Source organism: Bufo gargarizans, unplaced genomic scaffold, assembly GCF_014858855.1.
Source record: "Bufo gargarizans isolate SCDJY-AF-19 unplaced genomic scaffold, ASM1485885v1 original_scaffold_1246_pilon, whole genome shotgun sequence".
Lineage (NCBI taxonomy): Eukaryota > Metazoa > Chordata > Amphibia > Anura > Bufonidae > Bufo > Bufo gargarizans.
The window spans coordinates 267,475-292,917 of NW_025334286.1; the positions used below are offsets into that span (position 1 = coordinate 267,475).

General features: G+C 44.0%; 1 protein-coding gene across 1 annotated transcript in view; it reads left to right on the top strand.

The window, feature by feature from the left end:
- The window catches only part of LOC122923132 (diacylglycerol O-acyltransferase 2-like), a 58,478-nt gene extending 33,571 nt beyond the window's left edge, over nucleotides 1–24,907 (top strand). Inside the window, exons 4-8 of the mRNA XM_044273855.1 lie at nucleotides 681–751; nucleotides 1,176–1,380; nucleotides 2,624–2,798; nucleotides 23,670–23,872; nucleotides 24,386–24,907. Coding sequence (XP_044129790.1) covers nucleotides 681–751; nucleotides 1,176–1,380; nucleotides 2,624–2,798; nucleotides 23,670–23,872; nucleotides 24,386–24,540 — 809 coding nt within the window. The 3' untranslated portion in view covers nucleotides 24,541–24,907. The remainder of the gene's footprint in view (nucleotides 1–680; nucleotides 752–1,175; nucleotides 1,381–2,623; nucleotides 2,799–23,669; nucleotides 23,873–24,385) is intronic.
- The last annotated feature ends 536 nt before the right edge of the window (nucleotides 24,908–25,443 follow it).

The following is a 25,443-nucleotide window of genomic DNA, read 5'->3' on the forward strand; positions in this document are numbered from 1 at the left end:
TCACACCTAGGACAATTAGAATGATCCCTAATACCACATTTATTAAGCCAGGAAGGAGTGACATAAGGTCTATGTAGAATATTAAACTGCACCAAAACGTGATTGAAATTATGTGATACCAATTTTAAATCCTGAGCTAACTTCCCCTGATCCTCCAAATGTGTCGTTAAACGTTCTTTTTGCCAAGCTCTCTGTCCCGGGGAACAAATATCACCAAATCATGCTATTATTAAGCTTTTATAAAGTTAAGAAATCTTCATCTTTTGCCCCAAGTTCTCTATCAATTCATTAAATTGTGCACCAGTGTAAATTTGCAACCAATTTTTTTCTTTAATACTTAAAACTGCCGATCTTAACTGTAAATACCGAAACCATGATCATTTCTGTGATTTTTTGTCTTTGTGATAATACCGTGAACGAAACAATATCCCCACTTCCTACTACCTGTGTCAGATATAAAATATTACCTTTTTGCCAATATAGATCTCTACTTAATTCAACTAAAGTTTGTAAGTGCTTATTGTACCACAACGGCGTACATCCAATTGACCCCTTCACTCCATACCAAATTAGGTCTATTCAAATACCATGATTTCATAAACAAATTCCTGGCGGATTTAAATTCTCTGCGCCATACACTCTTTGGGTTTAGCCTGAAACCGGTGTCCATCTTATTTTAGGTGGCAGACGATCCACGTGGTTTAGGAACTGTGCTGTGTGGCGCTACTTCAGGGACCACTTTCCGATACGGGTGAGTTCCTGCATATACGCACAGATGTGACGCCATCGATTTTCCTGTATCCGTGGACTTTGTATGTTTTTGTCGCTGCAGCGTCGCTCTTAAGCCGAACCCTCCTGTCCTAAAGCTACTATTTGTCCAGATGTAGCAGAGCCAAGATGGGCTGAGGTGGGTCATCCCATTGTCTTTGTCAGTATGACTCCTCAGTTGACTCTGGGAACTCCCAAACTTTGACTGGGAAGAAATGTCCAGATGGAGTAGTCATGTTATCTGAGACCATTCCACACTGTCCTTTGTCATGGCGCTGAATCTTGAGGTTGTTGGTCCTGTTGGCTTCATGTGCCCTTATTGTCGGTCAGTAGGCATTGGGCCTGAGGTGCCGAGAACCTGCAGACTTGTCGATCTGACAACTAAGCTTCTTAAATGTGTTTTCCAGCTGGTCAAAACCCACAACCTGCTTCCCAGTTGCAACTACATCTTCGGCTACCACCCCCACGGTGTCTTGGCTCTGGGCGTCTTTTGCAACTTCGGTACCGAAGCCACCGGCTTCTCCAAGAAGTTCCCCGGTATTAAGCCGTCTGTGACCACATTGGATGGGACCTTCAGAATGCCGGTTGTAAGAGAATACCTAATGTCTGCAGGTAAGTTCTTGGTCCTTGGTTGAAGACCAACATCTGTAGTTGGGAATTATATTTTTTGTGACTGTCTACCATTGGAAACAATGGAGGATGTGGGGTATCTGCTGCCCCTCCATGATCTGGTAGGTATGGGCAGCCAGACATAACATTGGTCCATTCATTAGATGCCTCTGTAGTTTAAATCCAGGAATTCTTGCTTAATTTGAGGAATTCTGAGATGATAGATGAAGGTCTCCACTTAGGTGACCCCTCTCCATCTTCCAGCGAGGAGGAGAGTTGCTTCTCTTCCTGAGGGACCTGACCCATTCAATCGTTTCATGACTATCCGATTGGTTTCAGTGTGCAGGGTGTAATACCTCCTTTCCACCAATCAGTAGAAGAGGGCCTGAGATTTATAGACTGTGAGTGGAGTGGTTCAGTTGAAATACCTGTGGAATGGGACTTGCACTTCCTTTCTAGTGACTGGTGGGGGGTTGTCCCAGTAGTCGACCCCTACTTTTCAGATCTATTACCATAGCTTGTGGATAGGTGATTAATGTTGGTTGAGCAGTCTTGTATTGATTACAAAAATATGGCTGCTTTCTACTAGGAATGGCTTCACACTTGTCCACAGGCAGTGTGAGGTACTACACCTTGATGGAACTAAACTGCAGCACCAGACACAACCTATGGACAGGTGTGGCGCTGCTTCTGGAAGAGAGCATTAATGTTTTTGTAATGCTTGTAGTCCTTCTCTTTCGTCAAGCTTTGTTTGATGGTTTCCTTTTTATCTATCTCTGGGAAAGCTGCGTGAAACCAATACAAGTCAAGTATTGCTACCTGGCTTTATTGGGGTCCTAAGTGGCATGTGACAAGTCAGGCGAACTGGGCAACCCCTTTAAATGGCACTGCTCCTCAACTTTTGTCGGTGGCCGTGGTATTGCAGCTCAACACTGTCTACTCGAGTACTGCAATACCAGACACAACCTAAGGACAAGTGTGGCGCCGTTTCTGGAAAAATTTAAGAAAAACATTCTTTCTTAACCTCGATAACCTCTCTTTGCATTTTAACAATGAGATTTGGAGCTTCAGTAGGGATTGGAGTCAAATTGTTGAATAGAGTCCCTTCCAGGGGACCTCACATTAGCCGTTGGTATAATGGTACAGCGTCCGGTTGGTGTTATTTCTTTCGCAGCACCACTTGCCTCTGTGTACCCCTTAATTTACCGCTTGTACCTAATGGATGAATATTGCTTTATTTTTACAGGCCACTGCTCTGTGAGCCGTCAGTCCATAGACTACATCCTCTCCAAAAAGGGAACCGGAAACGCTGTGGTGATAGTGATCGGAGGCATTGCAGAGTGCCTGGACTGCATACCGGGGAAAAACTCTGTGATTCTAAAGCAGAGGAAAGGATTTGTGAAGGCTGCACTACAGCATGGGTAAGAGAAGGAATAAGTGCAATTGCACTTGCCGGTAATTGGTTTTCCTGGAAGTCTCCACGATGCCACCCTTGAGATTGACTCTGTCAGGGACAGGAAACACTAGTGATTTACTAAGAACCAACACCGTATGTTCTAGTCATACACTGTATATACTCCAAATAACCAAGAATGATATATTTTTAAATACTAACGATAATTTATTTATTTTTTTGTGGGAAGAGAAAATGGTGAGTGCCATCATGGAGACTTCCAGGAAAACCAATTACCTGTAAGTGCAATTGTACTTTTCCCTAGTAGTCTCCATGACGCACCCTGGAGATATACCAAAGAATACGAATATCTAAGTGGGACCACTGCCTGTAAGACTTACATCCAAAGGCTACTTCTATGTTACTCATTATATCTACCGACCTGAATTTGGCTGAACTTCTCCTGCATCTGTCAGGGACAGGAACGCACTGAGGAGGAGGGGAAAATGTAACCTCTCCCAGTTGTTATGCAAGTGGGTGTGGACCTATTGCGCCACTGACTGGGTATACTCCGAAGGGGCATAACTAAGCAGCTACCTGGTATTTACTAGAGCCCCTGATAGTGGTGATAGGCTTTGGCCGTAGAGTAGCTGCCAGGTGTCACTCCAGAGTAGTCCCCAACTCAGTGGCAGCTGACCAGGTGGTCAGAGTACTCGGTGCAAGCACCGAGGGGACTTGCGAGTCCTGGAGCTACGGGTCAGGACAGGCGGCAAACAGGCAAAGTCAGCAAACGAGATCCGAGGTCAGGGGCAGGCAGCAAACACGCAAAGTCCATAAACTAAGTCCGAGGTCAGAGGTAGGCGGCAGTAAACAAAGTCCAGGAGTTCAATAGCAGGATACGGTACACAGGAAGGCCGACAAGATAAACACCTTTGCACAGGAACTAGACAAGCTAGACACTAAGGTTGCTCAGGCAACTTCCTGTGGTAGGAAGTGCCTTTAAATATCTGCTGCAGTCCAGCCATAGGCTGCTGAGACAGAGGGCGTGTATGTGCTGCCTCACAGATAATAAGAGACACACCCACGCAAGTTACAACACAGCAGAAAGGAAACTCTGGCATGGATCAGATGTAGCAGAGTTAAGCTAGTTGCTGCCCGAGTTTGTCAGCAGGGCGACAGGAGGGAAAAGATGGACTCCGGTACCGGTGCCCGCTGGGCTAACACCAGTGTTTCCTGTCCCTGTCAGAGGCAGAGCTAATCTCAAGGGAGCCTCCATGTAGAGGACTGTGGAAATAGTAGTTATATTCTTGTACATAGGAGCAGTATTATAGTAGTTATATTCTTGTACATAGGAGCAGTATTATAGTAGTTATATTCTTGTACATAGGAGCAGTATTATAGTAGTTATATTCTTGTACATAGGAGGCAGTATTATAGTAGTTATATTCCTGTACATAGGAGGCAGTATTATAGTAGTTATATTCTTGTACATAGGAGGCAGTATTATAGTAGTTATATTCTTGTACATAGGAGGCAGTATTATAGTAGTTATATTCTTGTACATAGGAGGCAGTATTATAGTAGTTATATTCTTGTACATAGGAGCAGTATTATAGTAGTTATATTCTTGTACATAGGAGGCAGTATTATAGTAGTTATATTCTTGTACATAGGAGCAGTATTATAGTAGTTATATTCTTGTACATAGGAGCAGTATTATAATAGTTATATTTTTGTACATAGGAGCAGTATTATAGTAGTTATATTCTTGTACATAGGAGGCAGTATTATAGTAGTTATATTCTTGTACATAGGAGGCAGTATTATAGTAGTTATATTCTTGTACATAGGAGGCAGTATTATAGTAGTTATATTCTTGTACATAGGAGCAGTATTATAGTAGTTATATTCTTGTACATAGGGAGCAGTATTATAGTAGTTATATTCCTGTACATAGGAGCAGTATTATAGTAGTTATATTCTTGTACATAGGAGCAGTATTATAGTAGTTATATTCTTGTACATAGGAGCAGTATTATAGTAGTTATATTCCTGTACATAGGAGGCAGTATTATAGTAGTTATATTCTTGTACACAGGAGCAGTATTATAGTAGTTATATTCTTGTATATAGAGGCAGTATTATAGTACCGTATATACTCGAGTATAAGACGAGTTTTTGGGCACAAATTTTTGTGCTCAAAAAGCCTCCTCGTCTTATACTCGAGTCTACTATCTTACTTTGTCTTTGCTCCGGTAATGCAGGCAGTGCGGGGGGCGGCGCTCACTCACTGACGTCACGCGCCTGCGCCGCCTAGTGGGAGCAGGCGCGTGACGTCAGTGAGTGAGCGCCGCTCCCCGCACTGCCTGCGGCTGCTATTACCGGAGTAAAGACAAAGTAAGATATCCAAAGTTAAAGAATACTGATGAATACTACTTTATAAATATACTGCTGTGAGCGTCGGGGAGGGGGATCTGTGGATGGCACTGTTTAGGGGGGAATCTGTGGATGGCACTGTTTAGGGGGGAGATCTGTGGATGGCTCCCTGTATTTAATGCAGAGTGTGTGTGTATATAATGCACACACTCTGCATTAAATACAGGGAGTCAGAGTCAGACTCCCATCAATCTGAGTCACCCTCTTGCAGATGTGTGTATATAATGTAGAGTGTGTGCATTATATACACATACACTCTGCATTATAGCTGCATTTCCCACCCTAGTCTTATACTCGAGTCACTAATTTTTCCCATTTTTGGGGGTAAAATTAGGGGCCTCGGCTTATACTCGGGTCGGCTTATACTCGAGTATATACGGTAGTTATATTTCTGTACATAGGAGCAGTATTATAGTAGTTATATTCTTGTACATAGGAGCAGTATTATAGTAGTTATATTCTTGTATATAGCAGCAGTATTATAGTAGTTATATTCTTGTACATAGGAGGCAGTATTATAGTAGTTAGTCTTGTACTCAGGAGGCAGTATTATAGCAGTTATATTCTTGTACATAGGAGGCAATTTCTATTGTAAAAAAACAAATACAATTAAATGAAACAAAATTTCTCCTTTTAGTTCAAAATAGAAATCACATTCAGGGCACATTGAATGATTACTCCACTATAGAAAACACAATATTTTTTTTTTTACTTAGAGTCCATGTGTTGAAGAAAAATATAATACAAACTGAAAAATGAGAAAATCATTTGCACTCCAGAGATACATATCTCCATAACTTTCGGTTTTTATGGTTCCTACTTATCTCTAATGATCTTACCCACCTGGCTGACTGCGGTCATGTATTGGAAGGTCTTGCTGTGAAGGGACACCCGGGTTCTTGCATACCAATAGTAGTATTTCATGGTGGTTATTATCACATACATTGTTCCCCTGTCAATATTACCATTATTCGATGGAACACCATAGATAATCTCAGGATATTTCAGGGACTGCAACCTTGAGATCTTTAAGTTTTCAGACACTGCCTTTCATATTTTCCTTCCTCACCAGCAGTTATGAAATGCTCCATAGTCTCCTCTTGTGGACATCCCAGGGGACACTTCCTATCTGACCGAGTCAGGTATTTTAAATTACCTCTGTCCAAGAGCCTCCCGTGTAGACAAACAGGCAATGTCATACAGTTTAATTGGGAGTCGCTTCCCATTGAGGAACCTAAAACTTTCCTGCAGTGTGGTGGTCGGACAATCCCATAGAGCAAGTGGAGAGCAAAATAAATCCCCACATATGTTAACGTATAGTTCTTTCCTTGTATTACTCCCTATCAAAGACTTCTCTAGCCTCCACTCCCTGCCACACTTCAGGGCATAGTCCAGATACTTGGGGAGGTAGTCCTGCGTCCATCTCTTGCTCTTGAGACTGCCGCCTTGCTCCCAAGATTCTGCAAAAGGCAGTATCAAGTCCCTGACACTATATACCCACAGAGGACTATTATTTGAGTCCAGGTCACCAAAATTAACTTTTAGAAACATGGAGTCAAAAAACACCCTTGTATTTATCATATCCAGCCCACCCTCTCTTCTCTCTAGATATGTTATACCCCTCTTTATCAGGTTCAACCTATTCCCCCAGAGAAGCTGGAAGAACAGGCTAAAGAGCCTAGCTGAGAGAGATTTTGGCAAAGGGAAAATGACAGATACATAAAAAGACAGGGACCAGGTAAGTCTTCAACATTTTAACCCTTTCTCTATAGGTCAGCCTTCAGTTCTTCCACCGCTGAACCTTTGCATTTCTGGCTTCCAATCTTTCTTCCCAGTTTATCCTGGCGTTATCGTCCCTCCCAAATTTAACCCCTAAGATCCTAATATAGGTGGAGCCTTTCTCAAATTGTGGCAGATCAAACTCTAACAGAATTCAGTGTCCAAAAAACTTGGGTCAGATATCGCCACAGTCACATCATCTGTGTAGGCAACAACACTCAGAGGAAAGCAGTGGGGGACCGGCACCCCCTGAAAATCACACTCATGCAGTGACCTCAGGAACGGGTCTAAGGCAAATATACAGGAGCGGACTCAATGGGTAACCCTGTCTCACCCTGAATGCATCACCCTGCTAACCGTTGATTAGAGGAAATCTACCTGCCTTTCTATACAAATTTTTCAGCCAATCAATAAATTGTCCAGGAATACCGTACTTTGACAGAGTGGTCCATAAATACTCATGGTCTACTGTGAAAGGCTTTAGCCTGGTCAAGACCAACAACATATCTCCCACACCTCAGAGCTTTACATCTCTCAAACATCTCTTATTGATATGACTGCACCAGAGATGTCCTGCCGTTTCACTGTGCCAAACTGACAGCCTGCCAACAGTGCCCGGGACAAACAGACTAATCTAGCAAACAGGGTTTTTACCAGAATCTTCCTGTCAATATTCAAGAGGGCAATCGGCCTCCAGTTCTCGATGTCACTAGGCTGCTTACCTTTATGCCTCTTGCACATGACCGTGTGTCCCCCGTGGCCTTATTGCGGCCCGCATACAGCGTGTCCGCAATACACGGGAAACGGGCCGTGTGCATTCTGCATCACGGATGCAGACCTTTTTACTTGAATCGGTCTGCAAATCCGGAGATGCGGTGCGGAAAGGAATGAAAGCACTACGGAGAGCTTTCAAGGGGTTCCGTTCCATGCTCCATGCTTCCATTCCGGAAAAAGATAGAATTTGTCCTATCTTTTTGCGGAATGTATGGATCGCGAACCGCATGCGGCTGGCCCACGGTCCGTGCTCGTGCATTGCGGACCACAATTTGCGGTCCGCAGCACGGGCAGCACACGTTTGTGTGCAACAGGCCTTAGACAGCAGAATTAACGAGGAGACCTCCTGGATGGAGGCATCAGGTGGTTCCCTAGACAATTTTTGTACACGTCCACGAGAATTGGAGTTAAGTGGTCTCTGAATTTCTTGTAAAATTCTGCTGTTATACCATCTGGACCTGGTATCTTCTTCATATCAATGGCCACTTTAACTTTGTCCACCGTCAATTCTGCTGTTAAAGGAGAAAAGTCTACATCATTAGTATCAGGGCCTGGAATTGCCTCCATGAATTAAGTCATCTTCTCTTTATCCAAAACCTTCCTCTGAAATAAGTCAGTATAGTAAGATCTCACCACCCCCAGGATACCCTCCCGAGATTCCTGCAAAACACCCCGGGGGTCAGTGAGACCTGAGACCAATATGTTTGCCACACACTCCTGGCAGTTCTCAAGGGGATCTGGTGACCCTAGGACTCATAATCCTGTCCAAGAACCAGGGAGGTGTACCTGCTGTACTTATACTGCCTTATCTCAGATTTCAATCTGTCAATCTTTTGTTGGTTCCGCCTCCCCCCCCCCCCCACCCCCCTGCCGAATATAGTGACTCCAATTCTTTCGACAGCTTGAGATACTGGCTATACTTACTCTACAGTCGTGGCCAAATGTTTTGAGAATGACACAAATATTAGTTTTCACAAAGTTTGCTGCTAAACAGCTTTTAGATCTTTGTTTCAGTTGTTTCTGTGATGTAGTGAAATATAATTACACGCACTTCATACGTTTCAAAGGCTTTTATCGACAATTACATGACATTTATGCAAAGAGTCAGTATTTGCAGTGTTGGCCCTTCTTTTTCAGGACCTCTGCAATTCGACTGGGCATGCTCTCAATCAACTTCGGGGCCAATTCGTGACTGTTAGCAACCCATTCTTCCATAATCACTTCTTGGAGTTTGTCAGAATTAGTGTGTTTTTGTTTGTCCACCCGCCTCTTGAGGATTGACCACAAGTTCTCAATGGGATTAAGATCTGGGGAGTTTCCAGGCCATGGACCCAAAATGTCAACGTTTTGGTCCCCGAGCCACTTAGTTATCACTTTTGCCTTATGACATGGTGCTCCATCGTGCTGGAAAATGCATTGTTCCTCACCAAACTACACTACGTGCAGAATTATTAGGCAAATGAGTATTTTGACCACATCATCCTCTTTATGCATGTTGTCTTACTCCAAGCTGTATAGGCTCGAAAGCCTACTACCAATTAAGCATATTAGGTGATGTGCATCTCTGTAATGAGAAGGGGTGTGGTCTAATGACATCAACACCCTATATCAGGTGTGCATAATTAGGCAACTTCCTTTCCTTTGGCAAAATGGGTCAAAAGAAGGACTTGACAGGCTCAGAAAAGTCAAAAATAGTGAGATATCTTGCAGAGGAATGCAGCACTCTTAAAATTGCAAAGCTTCTGAAGCGTGATCATCGAACAATCAAGCGTTTCATTCAAAATAGTCAACAGGGTCGCAAGAAGCGTGTGGAAAAACCAAGGCGCAAAATAACTGCCCATGAACTGAGAAAAGTCAAGCGTGCAGCTGCCAAGATGCCACTTGCCACCAGTTTGGCCATATTTCAGAGCTGCAACATCACTGGAGTGCCCAAAAGCACAAGGTGTGCAATACTCAGAGACATGGCCAAGGTAAGAAAGGCTGAAAGACGACCACCACTGAACAAGACACACAAGCTGAAACGTCAAGACTGGGCCAAGACAAATCTCAAGACTGATTTTTCTAAGGTTTTATGGACTGATTAAATGAGTGAGTCTTGATGGGCCAGATGGCTGGATTGGTAAAGGGCAGAGAGCTCCAGTCCGACTCAGATGCCAGCAAGGTGGAGGTGGAGTACTGGTTTGGGCTGGTATCATCAAAGATGAGCTTGTGGGGCCTTTTTGGGTTGAGGATGGAGTCAAGCTCAACTCCCAGTCCTACTGCCAGTTTCTGGAAGACACCTTCTTCAAGCAGTGGTACAGGAAGAAGTCTGCAAGGTAAGAAAAACATGATTTTCATGCAGGACAATGCTCCATCACACGCGTCCAAGTACTCCACAACGCGGCTGGCAAGAAAGGGTATAAAAGAAGAAAATCTAATGACATGGCCTCCTTGTTCACCTGATCTGAACCCCATTGAGAACCTGTGGTCCATCATCAAATGTGAGATTTACAAGGAGGGAAAACAGTCCACCTCTCTGAACAGTGTCTGGGAGGCTGTGGTTGCTGCTGCACGCAATGTTGATGGTGAACAGATCAAAACACTGACAGAATCCATGGATGGCAGGCTTTTGAGTGTCCTTGCAAAGAAAGGTGGCTATATTAGTCACTGATTTGTTTTTGTTTTGTTTTTGAATGTCAGAAATGTATATTTGTGAATGTTGAGATGTTATATTGGTTTCACTGGTAAAAATAAATAATTGAAGTGGGTATATATTTGTTTTTTGTTAAGTTGCCTAATAATTATGTACAGTTATAGTCACCTGCACACACAGATATCCCCCTAAAATAGCTAAGACTAAAAACTACTTCCAAAAATATTCAGCTTTGATATTAATGAGTTTTTTGGGTTCATTGAGAACATGGTTGTTGTTCAATAATAAAATTAATCCTCAAAAATACAACTTGCCTAATAATTCTGCACTCCCTGTATTGTTGGATTGTTGGAAGAAGTTGCTGTTGGAGGGTGTTTTGGTACCACTCTTTATTCGTGGCTGTGTTTTTGGGCAAAATTGTGAGTGAGTCCACTCCCTTGGATGAGAAGCAACCCCACACATGAATGGTCTCAGGATGCTTTACTGTTGGCATGACACAGGACTGATGGTAGCGCTCACCTTTTCTTCTCCGGACAAGCCTTTTTCCTGATGCCCCAAACAATCGGAAAGAGGCTTCATCGGAGAATATGACTTTGCCCCAGTCCTCAGCAGTCCATTCACCATATTTTCTGCAGAAGATCGATCTGTCCCTGATGGTTTTTTTGGAGAGAAGTGGCTTCTTTGCAGCCCTTCTTGACACCAGGCCATCTTCCAAAAGTCTTCGCCTCACTGTGCGTGCAGATGCGCTCACACCTGCCTGCTGCCATTCCTGAGCAAGCTCTGCACTGGTGGCACTCCGATCCCGCAGCTGAATTCTCTTTAGGAGACGATCCTGGCGCTTGCTGGACTTTCTTGGAAGCCCTGAAGCCTTCTTAACAAGAATTGAACCTCTTTCCTTGAAGTTCTTGATGATCCTATAAATTGTTCATTGAGGTGCAATCTTAGTAGCCACAATATCCTTGCCTGTGAAGCCATTTTTATGCAACGCAATGATGGCTGCACGCGTTTCTTTGCAGGTCACCTTGGTTAACAATGGAAGGACAATGATTTCAAGCATCACCCTCCTTTTAACAGGTCAAGTCTGCCATTTTAACCCAATCAGCCTGACATAATGATCGCCAGCCTTGTGCTCGTCAACATTCTTACCTGAGTTAACAAGACGATTACTGAAATGATCTCAGCAGGTCCTTTAATGACAGCAATGAAATGCAGTGGAAAGGTTTTTTTGTGATTAAGTAAATTTTCATGGCAAAGAAGGACTATGCAATTCATCTGATCACTCTTCATAACATTCTGGAGTATATGCAAATTGCTATTATAAAAACTTAAGCAGCAACTTTTACAAGGAGAGGGATCTTTTCTTTAAGAGGGATCTGATCTCCTCCTTGAAATCCTCCCACCAGTCTGCCATGATTTCAGAAAAATCCACTCTCTAGCTGATCTTCAAGAAGGGAGTGGATGCAGCTCTGGATATAGGCATCATCCAAGAGACTGAAGCTGAGTTTTCATAACCCTCTCCCCATATCAGGGCGCTTGGTGACTTTCAAATACAGGGCCAGGTGGTCAGAATAATGGACAACATTTTCCCCTCTCTCACCAATATTTTTCAGAAGGACTCACCAGAGCTAAGTCTATCCGACTGCTTCTGTGTCATAACAGCATTTAAATCCCCTGCCATGATCACAGGAACAGATGTGAACAAGTATGGCTTTACCTCATTAAAAAGGTCAATCCTCTCAGTCACTGTCTGTGGACCATAGATATTGATGAGCCGGAGCCTTCTACCTCGGATAGTAACCTCCAGGACTAGACACTTTACCATTGAAACCTCCGTTAATCTATGTATTGTCACATCACTGGTGTTAAACAGTATGGAGACCACAGCATATGGTTCCACAGCCAGTGACCAGAAGGAAGGACCAGACCGTCATTCTCTCTCTGCCTCTCTTACAAGACCCAAAGTATTTAGATGGGCCTCCTTCAAGAAGAAGACATCAGCATCCAAATACTTCAGATGTTCATACACAGCATGCCTTGTTCTCCTTACTTTAAGGTAAAAATTAGCCATCAGAGTAATACAAGTACAAGAAACAGAGAGACTGACCCCATCATCATAAATCAGTCTGAGCACTCCCGCTTAACTCTCTCTCCATTTCTGCCTCTACGTCTGACTCAGACAAGACACTGAATCTATTGGCCGTCATTGTCCCATCTGGTCTACTGTCCATATTCACCTTACTTGGCTTTTGGATGGTGGTCCACTCTCCCTCAGGCTTATGGCTGGACTTATCTATGTTTTTTCTTTTAGACTCCCCGGTGGTAGATGCTGGAACAGAAGAAGAGACAGCCTTTGAGTATACATCCTGTGTGACCACCTCCATGTTCCCCTCAATGACATCTGACTGGGGTTGGGTTTGTACTGGATCACTATGAGATACGTCCTTATGAGGCTCTGGCCCTGTTGGCACTGACCCCGATAACAACGCGTCCTCCTCCAGGTCATCTGTCCCTGCTAGTAAGTCATTGTTGGCAAAGTCTTTGCAGGCGTCAGGACAGTCCCTGTGGGGATGGCCAATCTTACCACAAAAATTACATCTAATAACCTGGCAGTTGGCACTGACATGACCAACCTCTCCACACAGGTTGCACTTCACCATGGTGCACGCACTCGCTAAGTGACCAGTCTTTCCACACTTAAAGCACTTTCTAGGTTGACCCGCATAGAAACACACACCCTTCTCCCGGACAATGAAGAAAGAATTGGGCAGATGTTGGGTTATATTTTGGTGCTGATGAAGCTGCACCAAAACCCTCTAACCCCCAGTACAGGTACCGTCTTCATCCCTGGTCTTAGCGAGTTCTGACATAAGGCCACAATGTCTCCTCAGCCAAACTACAATGTCCAGGTGGGGAACAGACTCATTCCAGAAGATGATAGTGACATTAATGGTATCTGGCTTAGACATGGGGATGAAATTGAACTTATTCCAACTCTTTTTTTCTGAACCTGGCAAAGCTAACCCAGAAGTGGTCTACAAGTCAGACATGAGCTTGAAACTGATGTCATAGCCCTGCCTGTCCAGGAGGTTTATCACGGCCAGGATGTTGGCTGGCAGGAAGCCCATTTGCTTACATAGCAGCTCTCTGATGATGTACCTCCTATCGGGCAGTCCTTGGCACCTCTGTCTGAATCTGACTATGCTTCTCCTCTTAAAAGCCTGACTGGTATAAATGATGGTGAGCCACGGCTCCAGGCATTCCTAGAGGAGGTGTGACCAGGTCCACTATCCTGTCGTCCTTATGAGACCTGTGTAGGCTGCTGGCCTCCTGTCCTAGGGGGTTCTGGTGCTGTCTGTGTAACTAACAGGGGGAACTCCTATGCATCAGACTGTACTGCCCTATCCCCACCACCGTCACCAGCATTCACAGAGGGAACCACAGACTGGCCTGATTCTCCAGATGATCCCAGATATTCATGTACAGGAGGCAGTATTATAGTAGTTATATTTCTGTACATAGGAGGCAGTATTATAGTAGTTATATTCTTGTACATAGGAGACAGTATTATAGCAGTTATATTCTTGTATATAGGAGCAGTATTATAGTAGTTATATACTTGCACATAGGAGGCAGTATTATAGCAGTTATATTCTTAACCAAATTTATCTTTATTAAAAGAATAAAGTACACCTTACAATCACATACCATCATTTCAGTATCGTATATGGTGTCTAAAATGGAACCAATAATGAGACAAACAATAAAAGTAGGGAACGACGGGGAGGGAAAGGAAAGGTAGGGGGGTAAGGGGGGGTCAAGAGTTTTCCAACTCCGTCAATTAAACCTTCTATAGATTTTCCATGGTGATCAGATTTTAAGAAAGCGAAGACGTGTGAAGGATTCCCAATTTGCCAGCTCCTCAAATCTATAGATCTGATCGACCTTGTCCCTTCACATCGGTACAGTAGGAGGTTCAGTATCTTTCCAAAGCAGCGGAATCGGCAATCTCGCCGCCGTGATGAGCATAGTGGGAAGATCAGATCTACAGGGAGAAAGTGAGTCATTGGGGCACCAAAGTAGCATCAGTTTGGGATCCAGTTTGAGTTGTGTTGCACAGACCACATTGATCCTCTCAGTGCCACCAAATGTGTGAAAGGGAGCCTATATCCTTTCCACACCTCCAACACGCACTTGAGATGCCCGTATTAAGCCTATGCAGGAAATAGCAGTTACAAACCGGATTCCCAAAAAGTTGGGACACTAAACAAATTGTGAATAAAAACTGAATGCAATGATGTGGAGATGGCAAATGTCAATATTTTATTTGTAATAGAACGTAGATGACAGATCAAACGTTTAATCCGAGTAAATGTATCATTTTAAAGGAAAAATACGTTGATTCAAATTTTCACGGTGTCAACAAATCCCAAAAAAGTTGGGACAAGTAGCAATAAGAGGCTGGAAAAAGTAAATTTGAGCATAACGAAGAGCTGGAAGACCAATTAACGCTAATTAGGTCAATTGGAAACACGATTGGGTATAAAAAGAGCTTCTCAGAGCGGCAGTGTCTCTCAGAAGCCAAGATGGGTAGAGGATCACCAATTCCCACAATGTTGCGCAGAAAGATAGTGGAGCAATATCAGAAAGGTGTTACCCAGCGAAAAATTGCAAGGACTTTGCATCTATCATCATCAACTGTGCATAACATCATCCGAAGATTCAGAGAATCTGGAACAATCTCTGTGCGTAAGGGTCAAGGCCGTAAAACCATACTGGATGCCCGTGATCTCCGGGCCCTTAAATGACACTGCACCACAAACAGGAATGCTACTGTGAAGGAAATCACAGAATGGGCTCAGGAATACTTCCAGAAACCATTGTCAGTGAACACAATCCACCGTGCCATCCGCCGCTGCCAGCTGAAACTCTACAGTGCAAAGAAGAAGCCATTTCTAAGCAAGATCCACAAGCTCAGGCGTTTTCACTGAGCCAGGGATCATTTAAAATGGAGTGTGGCAAAATGGAAGACTGTATTGTGGTCAGACGAGTCACGATTCGAAGTTATTTTTGGAAATCTGGGACGCCATGTCATCCGGACCAAAGAGGACAAGGACAACCCAAGTTGTTATCAACGCTCAGTTCAGAAGCCTGCATCTCTGATGGTATGGGGTTGCATGAGTGCGTGTGGCATGGGCAGCTTGCATGTCTGGAAAGGCACCATCAATGCAGAAAAATATATTCAGGTTCTAGAACAACATCTGCTCCCATCCAGACGTCATCTCTTTCAGGGAAGACCCTGCATTTTTCAACAAGATAATGCCAGACCACATTCTGCATCAATCACATCATCATGGCTGCGTAGGAGAAGGATCCGGGTACTGAAATGGCCAGTCTGCAGTCCAGACCTTTCACCTATAGAGAACATTTGGCGCATCATAAAGAGGAAGGTGCAACAAAGAAGGCCCAAGACGATTGGACAGTTAGAGGCCTGTATTGGACAAGAATGGGAGAGCATTCCTATTTCTAAAATTGAGAAAATGGTCTCCTCTGTCCCCAGACGTCTGTTGAGTGTTGTAAGAAGAAGGGGAGATGCCACACAGTGGTGAAAATGGCCTTGTCCCAACTTTTTTGGGATTTGTTGACACCATGAAATTCTGATTCAACATATTTTTCCCTTTAAAATGGTACATTTTCTCAGTTTAAACTTTTGTTCCGTGATTTATGTTCTATTCTGAATAAAATATTAGAAGTTGGCACCTCCACATCATTGCATTCAGTTTTTATTCACGATTTGTATAGTGTCCCAACTTTTTGGGAATCCGGTTTGTATATTCTAGTACATAGGAGCAGTATTATAGTAGTTATATTCTTATACATAGGAGCAGTATTATAGTAGTTATTTTCTTGTGCATAGGAGGCAGTATTATAGTAGTTATATTTCTATACATAGGAGGCAGTATTATAGTAGTTATATTCTTGTACATAGGAGCAGTATTATAGTAGTAATATTCCTGTACATAGGAGCAGTATTATAGCAGTTATATTCTTGTACATAGGAGGCAGTATTATAGTAGTAATATTCTTGTACATAGGAGGCAGTATTATAGTAGTTATATTCTTGTACATAGGAGCAGTATTATAGTAGTTATTTTCTTGTACATAGGAGCAGTATTATAGTAGTTATATTCTTGTACATAGGAGCAGTATTATAGTAGTTATATTCTTGTACATAGGAGGCAGTATTATAGTAGTTATATTCTTGTACATAGGCAGTATTATAGTAGTTCTATTCTTGTACATAGGAGCAGTATTATAGTAGTTATATTCTTGTACATAGGAGCAGTATTATAGTAGTTATATTCCTGTACATAGGAGCAGTATTATAGTAGTTATATTCCTGTACATAGGAGCAGTATTATAGTAGTTATATTGTTGTACATAGGAGCAGTATTACAGTAGTTATATTCTTGTACATAGGAGCAGTATTATAGTAGTTATATTCTTGTACATAGGAGGCAGTATTATAGTAGTTATATTCTTTGAAAATTTTCTTTTTATTGAGAAAATAGCAAAAGATACACACTACATCATCACACAGTGACCTTGACCAGTAGTCGAAAGCGTACAGTATCAAGCACATACAATACAGGGCATCAGTCCATAAACATGGGCCTGAGTAGACTTCTGCACAGAAATACAGGGCAAATCGACTTACATAGCTCAGATACAGAGAATGTCCCCATTACATTGTGCTAGTTCGGTATAGTAGATACAAACGTACCCTTCAAGTATACATAGATCATGTAGCATGCCCAATGACCATAGAAGCATAAGAAACCGGGAGAAAAGGGGTGGAAAGGGAGGGACAGGAAGGGAGGGTCAGGAAGGAGAAGGGTGAAGGAAGGGAAGGAAAAAAGGAGAACCAATAATAACATTCCATCCATGACATTTGTACATCAAAAGCACATTAGGTGAATAAAGTGCAAAATAAAGAATGAACATAATCACAGGTACAATTTTAGCAACGACTCAATCATGTGCTAAGAAGACTTGTTAGAATTCTGAAGAACAACACCTACTGGTGAGCCCCTGAGACATCCCCTCTAGGAGGCTCGATCACCCCATCCCTAAACAATAGCCAAGGTGACCATAACTTAACATATTTTTTGTGATTCCTATCCTCCCAGCTTGCAAGCTCCTCCATGCGACAGATATGATCTACCTTCTTAAGCCATGCCTCAACTGAAGGCGGCTCTGTGCTCAGCCAGTATTGCGGGATGAGCACTCTCGCAGCCTGGAGTAATTGAGTGGTCAAGCATCTTTTTGAAGGGGAGAAGGAGGGAGTCGGGAGCCACAGGAGCACGAGGGTAGGAGGCACATCCACCTTGACTTTCGTTATCTTCTGAATAGTGGACAGGACCCCCTCCCAATATGGCCTTATCTTTGCACAAAACCATAGGATGTGAGACAGAGTACCCGTACCCTCTAGACATCTCCAGCACACGTCATCCTGTCTCATGCCCCTAATAAACATCTGCTTTGGAGTTAGGTACCATTGGGTAAGGACCTTATATGTGTGTTCTTGCACCCTGGTGCATCGTGAAAAGCCGTGAGAATGCGCATGTATGCGCAAGATGTCAGTTTCGCTCAGCTCAGTTCCCAGTTCAGCAGCCCAGTGCCTCAAATACTGCGGCGTTCCAGGGGAACGGGGGTTAACCAATGCCAAATAGCACAAAGAAACCAATTTACGTGGAATAGACTCAAGTGTCAACAGTTTTTCAAACCACGACCGAGTAGGCTTATGTCTATTGCTCTCTAACAATGGTTTAGAGACTGAGTTGAATTCAATCAGTTCCAGAAAATTACACGATTTTATAAGGTTGTGCAGAGGATGTTGGGCAGGTGTATCTCCCGAGGCTACTCCCAAAAATTCCTCTGTGGTGAACCTACGCAGTCTCTGCCATGTCGTGGCTATCTGTTTTGAATTTGGTCTCATAGCAAAGGGTAGAAGGTCGGCTGGCATAGAGGGAGAGGGGCTGTTTAATAGGTTCAGACTACCGGACACCTGTTGAATAACCGAAGCAGTGCCTCTGAGTAGGATCTGTGATCTGAGATTAGAAGAAGTGAGACCCCAGAGGCCTGCCCTCTGAACAGAGGAGAGCTGGGCCATCTCCAAGTCACAACCCCAAGTTTGATATTTAGCAGCATGTAACTGAAGCCATCTTTTTAGATGAATCGCCTGATAATATAAGTGTGCATCCGGCAACCCAAACCCCCCCGTGTTCTTGCGTTGTATTAGCCTATTATGGGCCAATCTAGCTGATTTTCCCCCCCATAGGAACGTTCTGAACAGTCTCCTAACCTGACAAAAGAAGGACATGGGCAGGAAAATGGGCAGCATCTGCATAACGTAGAGGAGCCTGGGCATGATGAAAGCCTTCAAAAGGTTCTTTCTTCCCATCCAAGAGACGTATGGGATTTTAAGCGAGTGAAGCTGTTTCTGCACCTCACATAGAAGGGGTTGATAATTTAAACTAAAAGTGTGGTCCAGATCCGCCGGAAGCTTGATCCCTAGATAAGAAAGATGTGAGTCCTGCCAGATGAACGGGGTTGTGCCCTTCAGAGAGGAAATCACTTTACTTGGGGCAGAAACGTTCATCGCCTCTGACTTCGTATAGTTGACTTTAAAATTCGAGATCCTCCCGTAAAGTTCAAAGAGGGATAGAAGATGCGGAAAGGCCTCGACAGGGTTTGCAATCATAACCAGGAGGTCGTCTGCATAGGCGGCATTTGTATATTCAGCAGCACTACCTCTGACTTTTAGGCCCTTTATACCAGGGTGTTCTCTTATAGCTTGCAGCAATGTCTCCATCACCATGACATATAGTGTAGGTGACAAAGGGCAACCCTGACGGGTCCCGTTTGTAATCGAAAATGGCTGAGATAAAGTACCGTTCACCCGAATACGAGCGCTAGGTTCATGGTAAAGAGACATGACGGCAGTTTGGAATTGTTCTGGAATACCAAATTTATGTAGAGTTTTCCTCATGTAACCCCAGCTCACCCTGTCAAAGGCCCTTTCCGCATCCACACCCAAAAGGACCAGTGAGGCCCTCTCCTTTTTAGCAAGTTGCATTGCTGATAGAACCCTGCAAGAATTCTGATTTCCCTCTCGTCCAGGCACAAATCCGGCCTGGTCCGGATGGATTAGCTTAGTCAGAAGGGGAGCAAGGCGGGAAGCCAAAAGCTTTGCCCATATTTTAACGTCTACGTTGAGAAGCGTACGTAGACCACTCAGGAGGGAATTACACCAAGTGACCAGTCGTGGGGCCAGAACCGATGATAGTTTTTTATAGTACCCCACAGAAAACCCGTCAGGTCCCGGGCATTTCCCCATTGGCATAGAGCTCAGAATTTTTGTTATTTCCTCTATTGTGACGGGAGCAATGAGCTGTTCCCTCTCCTTGGTTTCCAGTGTGGGCAGACTAAGGTCCCTTAAAAACCTATCAGCCGTCTCCTCTATACCAGCCTCTGTATCTCCTTCTGGACATTTGAGACCATAAAGCGTACTATAGAATTTATGGAATGCTCTGGCAATATCTGAGGTTCTATGTACTAGTTTGCCATCTTTATCTTTAATTCCAGCTATATATGAAGCGTCCTTTCTCTGTTTTAGGAGCGCCGCCATAAGCCTCGTCCCCTTGTCCCCGTGAGCATAAAAGCGGAATTGGGCATACTGATAGGACTTAGCCTGGTGGTAGTTAAGGTGGTCTTTCAGTTTTTTCCTAGTTAGTGTTAGCTCCTGCTGGGCCTCAATAGATTTGGATTTCTTATGCAGAGATTCTAAAGCAGATATCTTCTCTAGCAATGTAAGAAGTGTTTTTTGTCTTTCTTTCTTTTTCCTACTGCCTAAGGCAATCAGCTCCCCTCTAATGACCGCCTTGTGTGTCTCCCAGACAGTGGTGACAGAAACGTCATCCGTGGTGTTCTCTTTAAAAAACTGCTGTAGTTTGGTTTCAATGTCACTCACCACCGCCGCGTCATCCAACAATGTTTCATTCAGTCTCCACTGTCGAGAAGGCTGAGGTAGCTCAGAGAACACCACGGATGTCGTGACAGGGGCGTGATCAGACACCGTCATAGGATCAATGGTAGAGCCACTGACCAAACCGGCATGGATATCAGTAATAAAAACATAATCTAACCTGGAGTAAGCCTTATGAGGAGCTGAAAAGAATGTGTAATCTAAATCTGTAGGGTGGGTCAGTCTCCAGGTGTCCACTAAGTGGGCCCCTGCTAAGAGCTTGTTAATCCTGCCAATGGCTGCATGAGTCAGCTGAGATGAGTGGTCAGAAGCGTCCATTAGTGGGTTTAGGGCCACATTAAGGTCTCCCCCTACCAGGCAGATACCCTCTGCAAAAGAAGTTAACTTGGATAGCGTAGTCCTCAACCACACACCCTGGCCCCTATTAGGGCTGTATAGACTTGCTAGCGTTACCAACACCGTCCCTATGGTACCTTTAATAAACATAAAGCGACCCTCAGAGTCGGTCAAAGAAGAAATAAGGGAGAAAGGAACCCTTTTGGATATGGCAATCCCCGCTCCCCTGGAGGCTTTGACATGTGAGCTGATGAACCACTGACTGAAATAAGACTGGGAGAGCTTGGGGACATGGCCCAGCTTTAGATGCAACTCTTGGAAAAAGCAGATATCGGTGTGCCTTTTCTTCAACAATCTGATAACCTGTGACCGCTTTTGAGGGGTATTAAACCCCCTTACATTGAATGAGGTGCAGTTAACTGCAGCCATTGTTGCAGTGGAATATGCACATACTTGCGTATATCTGAGTACATGTACATGGACAGGAGAACAGGGGAAACAAACAGTATAAAGCCTTGCCTTGAGCAAGTGCCTTTGAACCTTCTAGCCATAGGTTTGTTAGGAACGACAAAGTGAGTGCCACCTCAGGCCAAGAAGGGTCAAAGGAGATAATGAAACTCCATGTAGGAGCACAGGAACCACCGGTGACAAGGTGGAAGCAGTCCGACATGATCAGTGTCAGAAAGTACTACTCCCGGTCACAAATCAGGGTCCCATACCCCACAAAGTGTGCCATACAGTGAACAAACATGTGCGACCAAAGCCGCAATCAGAACTGCCTGACAGAATCTGGCTATATGAAACAGGGGAACATGAAATACTGTATGCAACCTCTCATTGCCATGAGAAATAGTGCTGTGCAAACATGACTTCTATAAGAGGCACATATGACAACAGAAAGTGAGTGCGGGTTTCTAACATGTGCCTTGGAGGCACTGGCAAACCGTAATGAACGCGCGCTCCTACAACCTCAGAAACATTATCTGTGGAGCTCGCCTGATAGCAAAACATATACGACCTGCTGAGAATGTTCAGGTGATTCTTTGTTTAGCTCTTGGGCCTTTTCTTGACGGCACTTTTGACCACCTGGAGCATTCAGGTAATTCTGGGAGCGGGACGCCAGTGTCCGCCGAGGGCAGCCATGACGGTATGTCCTGTGGCGTGGTGTTTAGCAGCTCCCAAGCCGCCGGCAGATCACTGGGGGTCCGGATCGTGCACCGCTTGCCATCCCTGGAGAAGGTGAGCCCAAAGGGAAAGAGCCACTTAAAGGGAATCTTGCTGTGGCGAAGGATCTCGGTGACAGGGCGCAGGATTCTTCTTTTATTCAGGGTCGAAGGCGCGAGATCTTGGAAAAGCAGGATCTTGTTGCCATCATATTGTAGATCTCCTCTCTCCCTGGCCGCTTTAAAAATTGCAGCAGTGTCGACATAACGCAAAAGTCCGCAGACTACATCACGAGGGGGTTCTCCCTCCCTGGGTTTGGGTCGCAGGGAGCGGTGAATGCGCTCTATTGTGACTGCAGACGCACCTTCAGGACCCAGCAGGGATGTGAAAATGGCGGACGCTGCTGCAGGAAGATCCTCATGTGGCACCGCTTCTGGCAGTCCCCTGAAGCGTACATTCTTGCGCCTGCTTCTGTTTTCCTGATCTTCGATCAGGGCATAAGCGTGATCCAGGGAAGACAGGTAAGCAGAGCTGTTGTCTCCTAGCACGCGGGCGTGTTCCAGGATGGCCCCTTGTGTAGATTCCAGCCTCTCAACTCTATGGCCGATATGCTTAATGTCCTCCTTTATCTCAGTGAGCTCCTGCATCACCGGCTGTATCACAGACATGAGCGCTTGCTGCAGGAAACGCTTTGAGATGGGTTCAGCTGCTTCAGCTTGCGATCCCTGAGAGCCCTCAGTAAACGGGCTGTCCGCTCTCTCAGCCTCCTCCATGCCGTCCTCAGGATCCGGCGGCGCCATCTTAGGCCGCTCTGCTACCGAAGCTGCAGGCCGCTTGTTAAAGTATTTCTCCATCTCGGAGGGTCCCCGATCTTGCTTGAGGGGTTCAGGACGGTCTTTAGGCAAGTATTTGCCGATTTTCCCCATTATTCAGCAGTCAGTACGCGAAATAAACCACTTTGTGAGGCTATGGAGAGGAGAGCTCTTCTCACATGCGGCCGATCAGGACGCCGGTCAAGCTCCGCCCCCTCTATAGTAGTTATATTCTTGTACATAGGCAGTATTATAGTGGTTCTATTCTTGTACATAGGCAGTATTATAGTAGTTATATTCTTGTACATAGGAGCAGTATTATAGTAGTTATATTCTTGTACATAGGAGCAGTATTATAGTAGTTATATTCTTGTACATAGGAGCAGTATTATAGTAGTTATATTCTTGTACATAGGAGCAGTATTATAGTAGTTATATTGCTGTACATAGGAGCAGTATTATAGTAGTTATATTCCTGTACATAGGAGCAGTATTATAGTAGTTACATTCTTGTACATAGGAAGCATTATTATAGGTAGGGGGCCATTTTAGGGTCTTACAGAGACAGTAATTGGATTGGGAAGATTGTGCCTTTCTTTTCTCAAAAAAAAAAAAAACCTGTTGGAAAGCTTTTACAATTACTAAGTGTATAATAAGCTTATTATCCAGTGTCGCTGTCAGCGTATATAAGGTTCTACTACTGGCATTGTAGCACTGCTGATTTGGGTCAAATGTATTCATACCAGAATCGATTCTTCAGACGGATTCCTTAGAATTGGACCTTAAACTAATTTCAAGAAATTCGCTGATCTCTAGTTATTACAATTGTGCCATTAACCATTCTACAACTAGAGGGCCAGATGGAGACCAGTCCTTGATGGCAGCCCCATAAATAACTATATTGTGTGTATTTTCATATAGGGCTAATCTGGTCCCAGTTTATTCCTTTGGAGAGGACAAGGTTTATAAGCGACTTGTGTTTGAAGAACATTCTTGGGGCCGACGGCTAAAGGGAAGATTCAGGAAACTTATTGGACTTCTTGAATGTTTATTCTATGGTTGTGGGTTCTTCTCCGCAGACAGCTGGGGCTTTGTGCCCTATCCCATTCCCATCACTACTGTGGGTGAGTCATACGTATCTATATGCAACATTTAATATATTGTAATAAGCTGTCAGATATGGATGTCGCTGGCCTCCGTTTAAGAACGTTCGATTGCTTAGAGTGGATAAGTATAGAAGCTTATTGATTTCAAGGTAGCAAAGGTCAACAATTCTACAGTGTCCGAGGCCGATTGGTGTAAGAATGGGCCATGCTACATATTTACTTGCTGTGGTCTGGGACAACATTTGGGATGGTTCACAGCCTTCTCTATATCTAGCTGGTGTAAAGCTATCTACCGACCATCGACATGGCTTGTTCCCCACTCATAGGCTTCCATCTAGGCCCAGCTGCTTACATTTATGGAATCATTTTTAAGTTGGAATGTCCTCTGGTCGTCTATTGGCCACCAATTGGCATTTAAGTAGATCATGATGGACAGTTTGGCCGTCTCCAATGTCGACCCCCGAGGCAGTATGCAAGTCTCCTACCTTGATGAAGTTATAATTTTTTTTATTTTTTTATTTCCCCCTCCAGTTGGAGAACCCATTGCAGTCCCTAAAATGGAGCAGCCGACTCAGAAGGATGTGGACCTCTACCACAGCATGTACGTGACGTCTCTTCAGAAGCTCTTTGACAAGTACAAGACTGAGTTTGGATTGTCTGAGTCTGATGTGTTGGAAATCATGTGAAGCCGCTTCAGACTACGACCAAACCATGTTCTCTATTCATTTATTGCATTTTTTTTTGTAGAAGTCGATATAAATATATGATTATGTTGCTTCTAGAAGGTACTGGACACTTTAAATTGCCTTTCAAAAAGGTGAACTTTGAGGTCAGCCAATCAGCAGGTGTCCATGAAGCAGGCGACTAAATGTGAAAATGAATAAACCCTCCCCAATATATTAAACACCTTATTATATGTTAAATGTAGGTCAAAAACACGTTGTGGACACAGCCTTAGTGACATTACGTTGTGTTTTTCTTGGCTACATCATTGTGTACCAGAGTTTTAAAACGCATTCTAATAAAACTGAGAGTTTTTGTCACTGTCTCTCCTGTGACAGGGGTCAGAAGATCTAAGAGACCGGCTGCATGTGATCTGACAGCCTCTTTGGTTTCACTCTTCTGTGTTGTTACTAGTTATGACCACACATCTTGTCTCAGGAATAGCTTAAGTGGTCATTCCTACTCCTCTATTTAGTCTGAATTCACCCATCAGGCTATGCGGTTGATAGCTACTTTTGGTTGTGAAGAGCTGGTGTCTGGAGTTCCTGCTCATCTGCATATTTTGGAGTTGTGTCTTTTCCCTATTTCTTGTTCATGGTTTTCCCTACCTTTTGGTATTTGGCCTGAGGGAGTCTCCTGTTCCTTCAGCTGGGAAGGAACAGGTCCTCTCTTGTCCTGACACTATTTCCAGGGCCCTTTAGGGTCATATAGGGCCCTAGGTTACAGCGTATGAACATTCCTACCATCAAGGTCTGTTCATACTTATAGTAGTCATGGCTCGGGTTAGGGATTCACCAGGTGGTGACCTTTCCCCCTTTCCCTAGTTTCCAGGCCTAGTACCTTTTCCCTTTCCTCTTGTGGTCAGT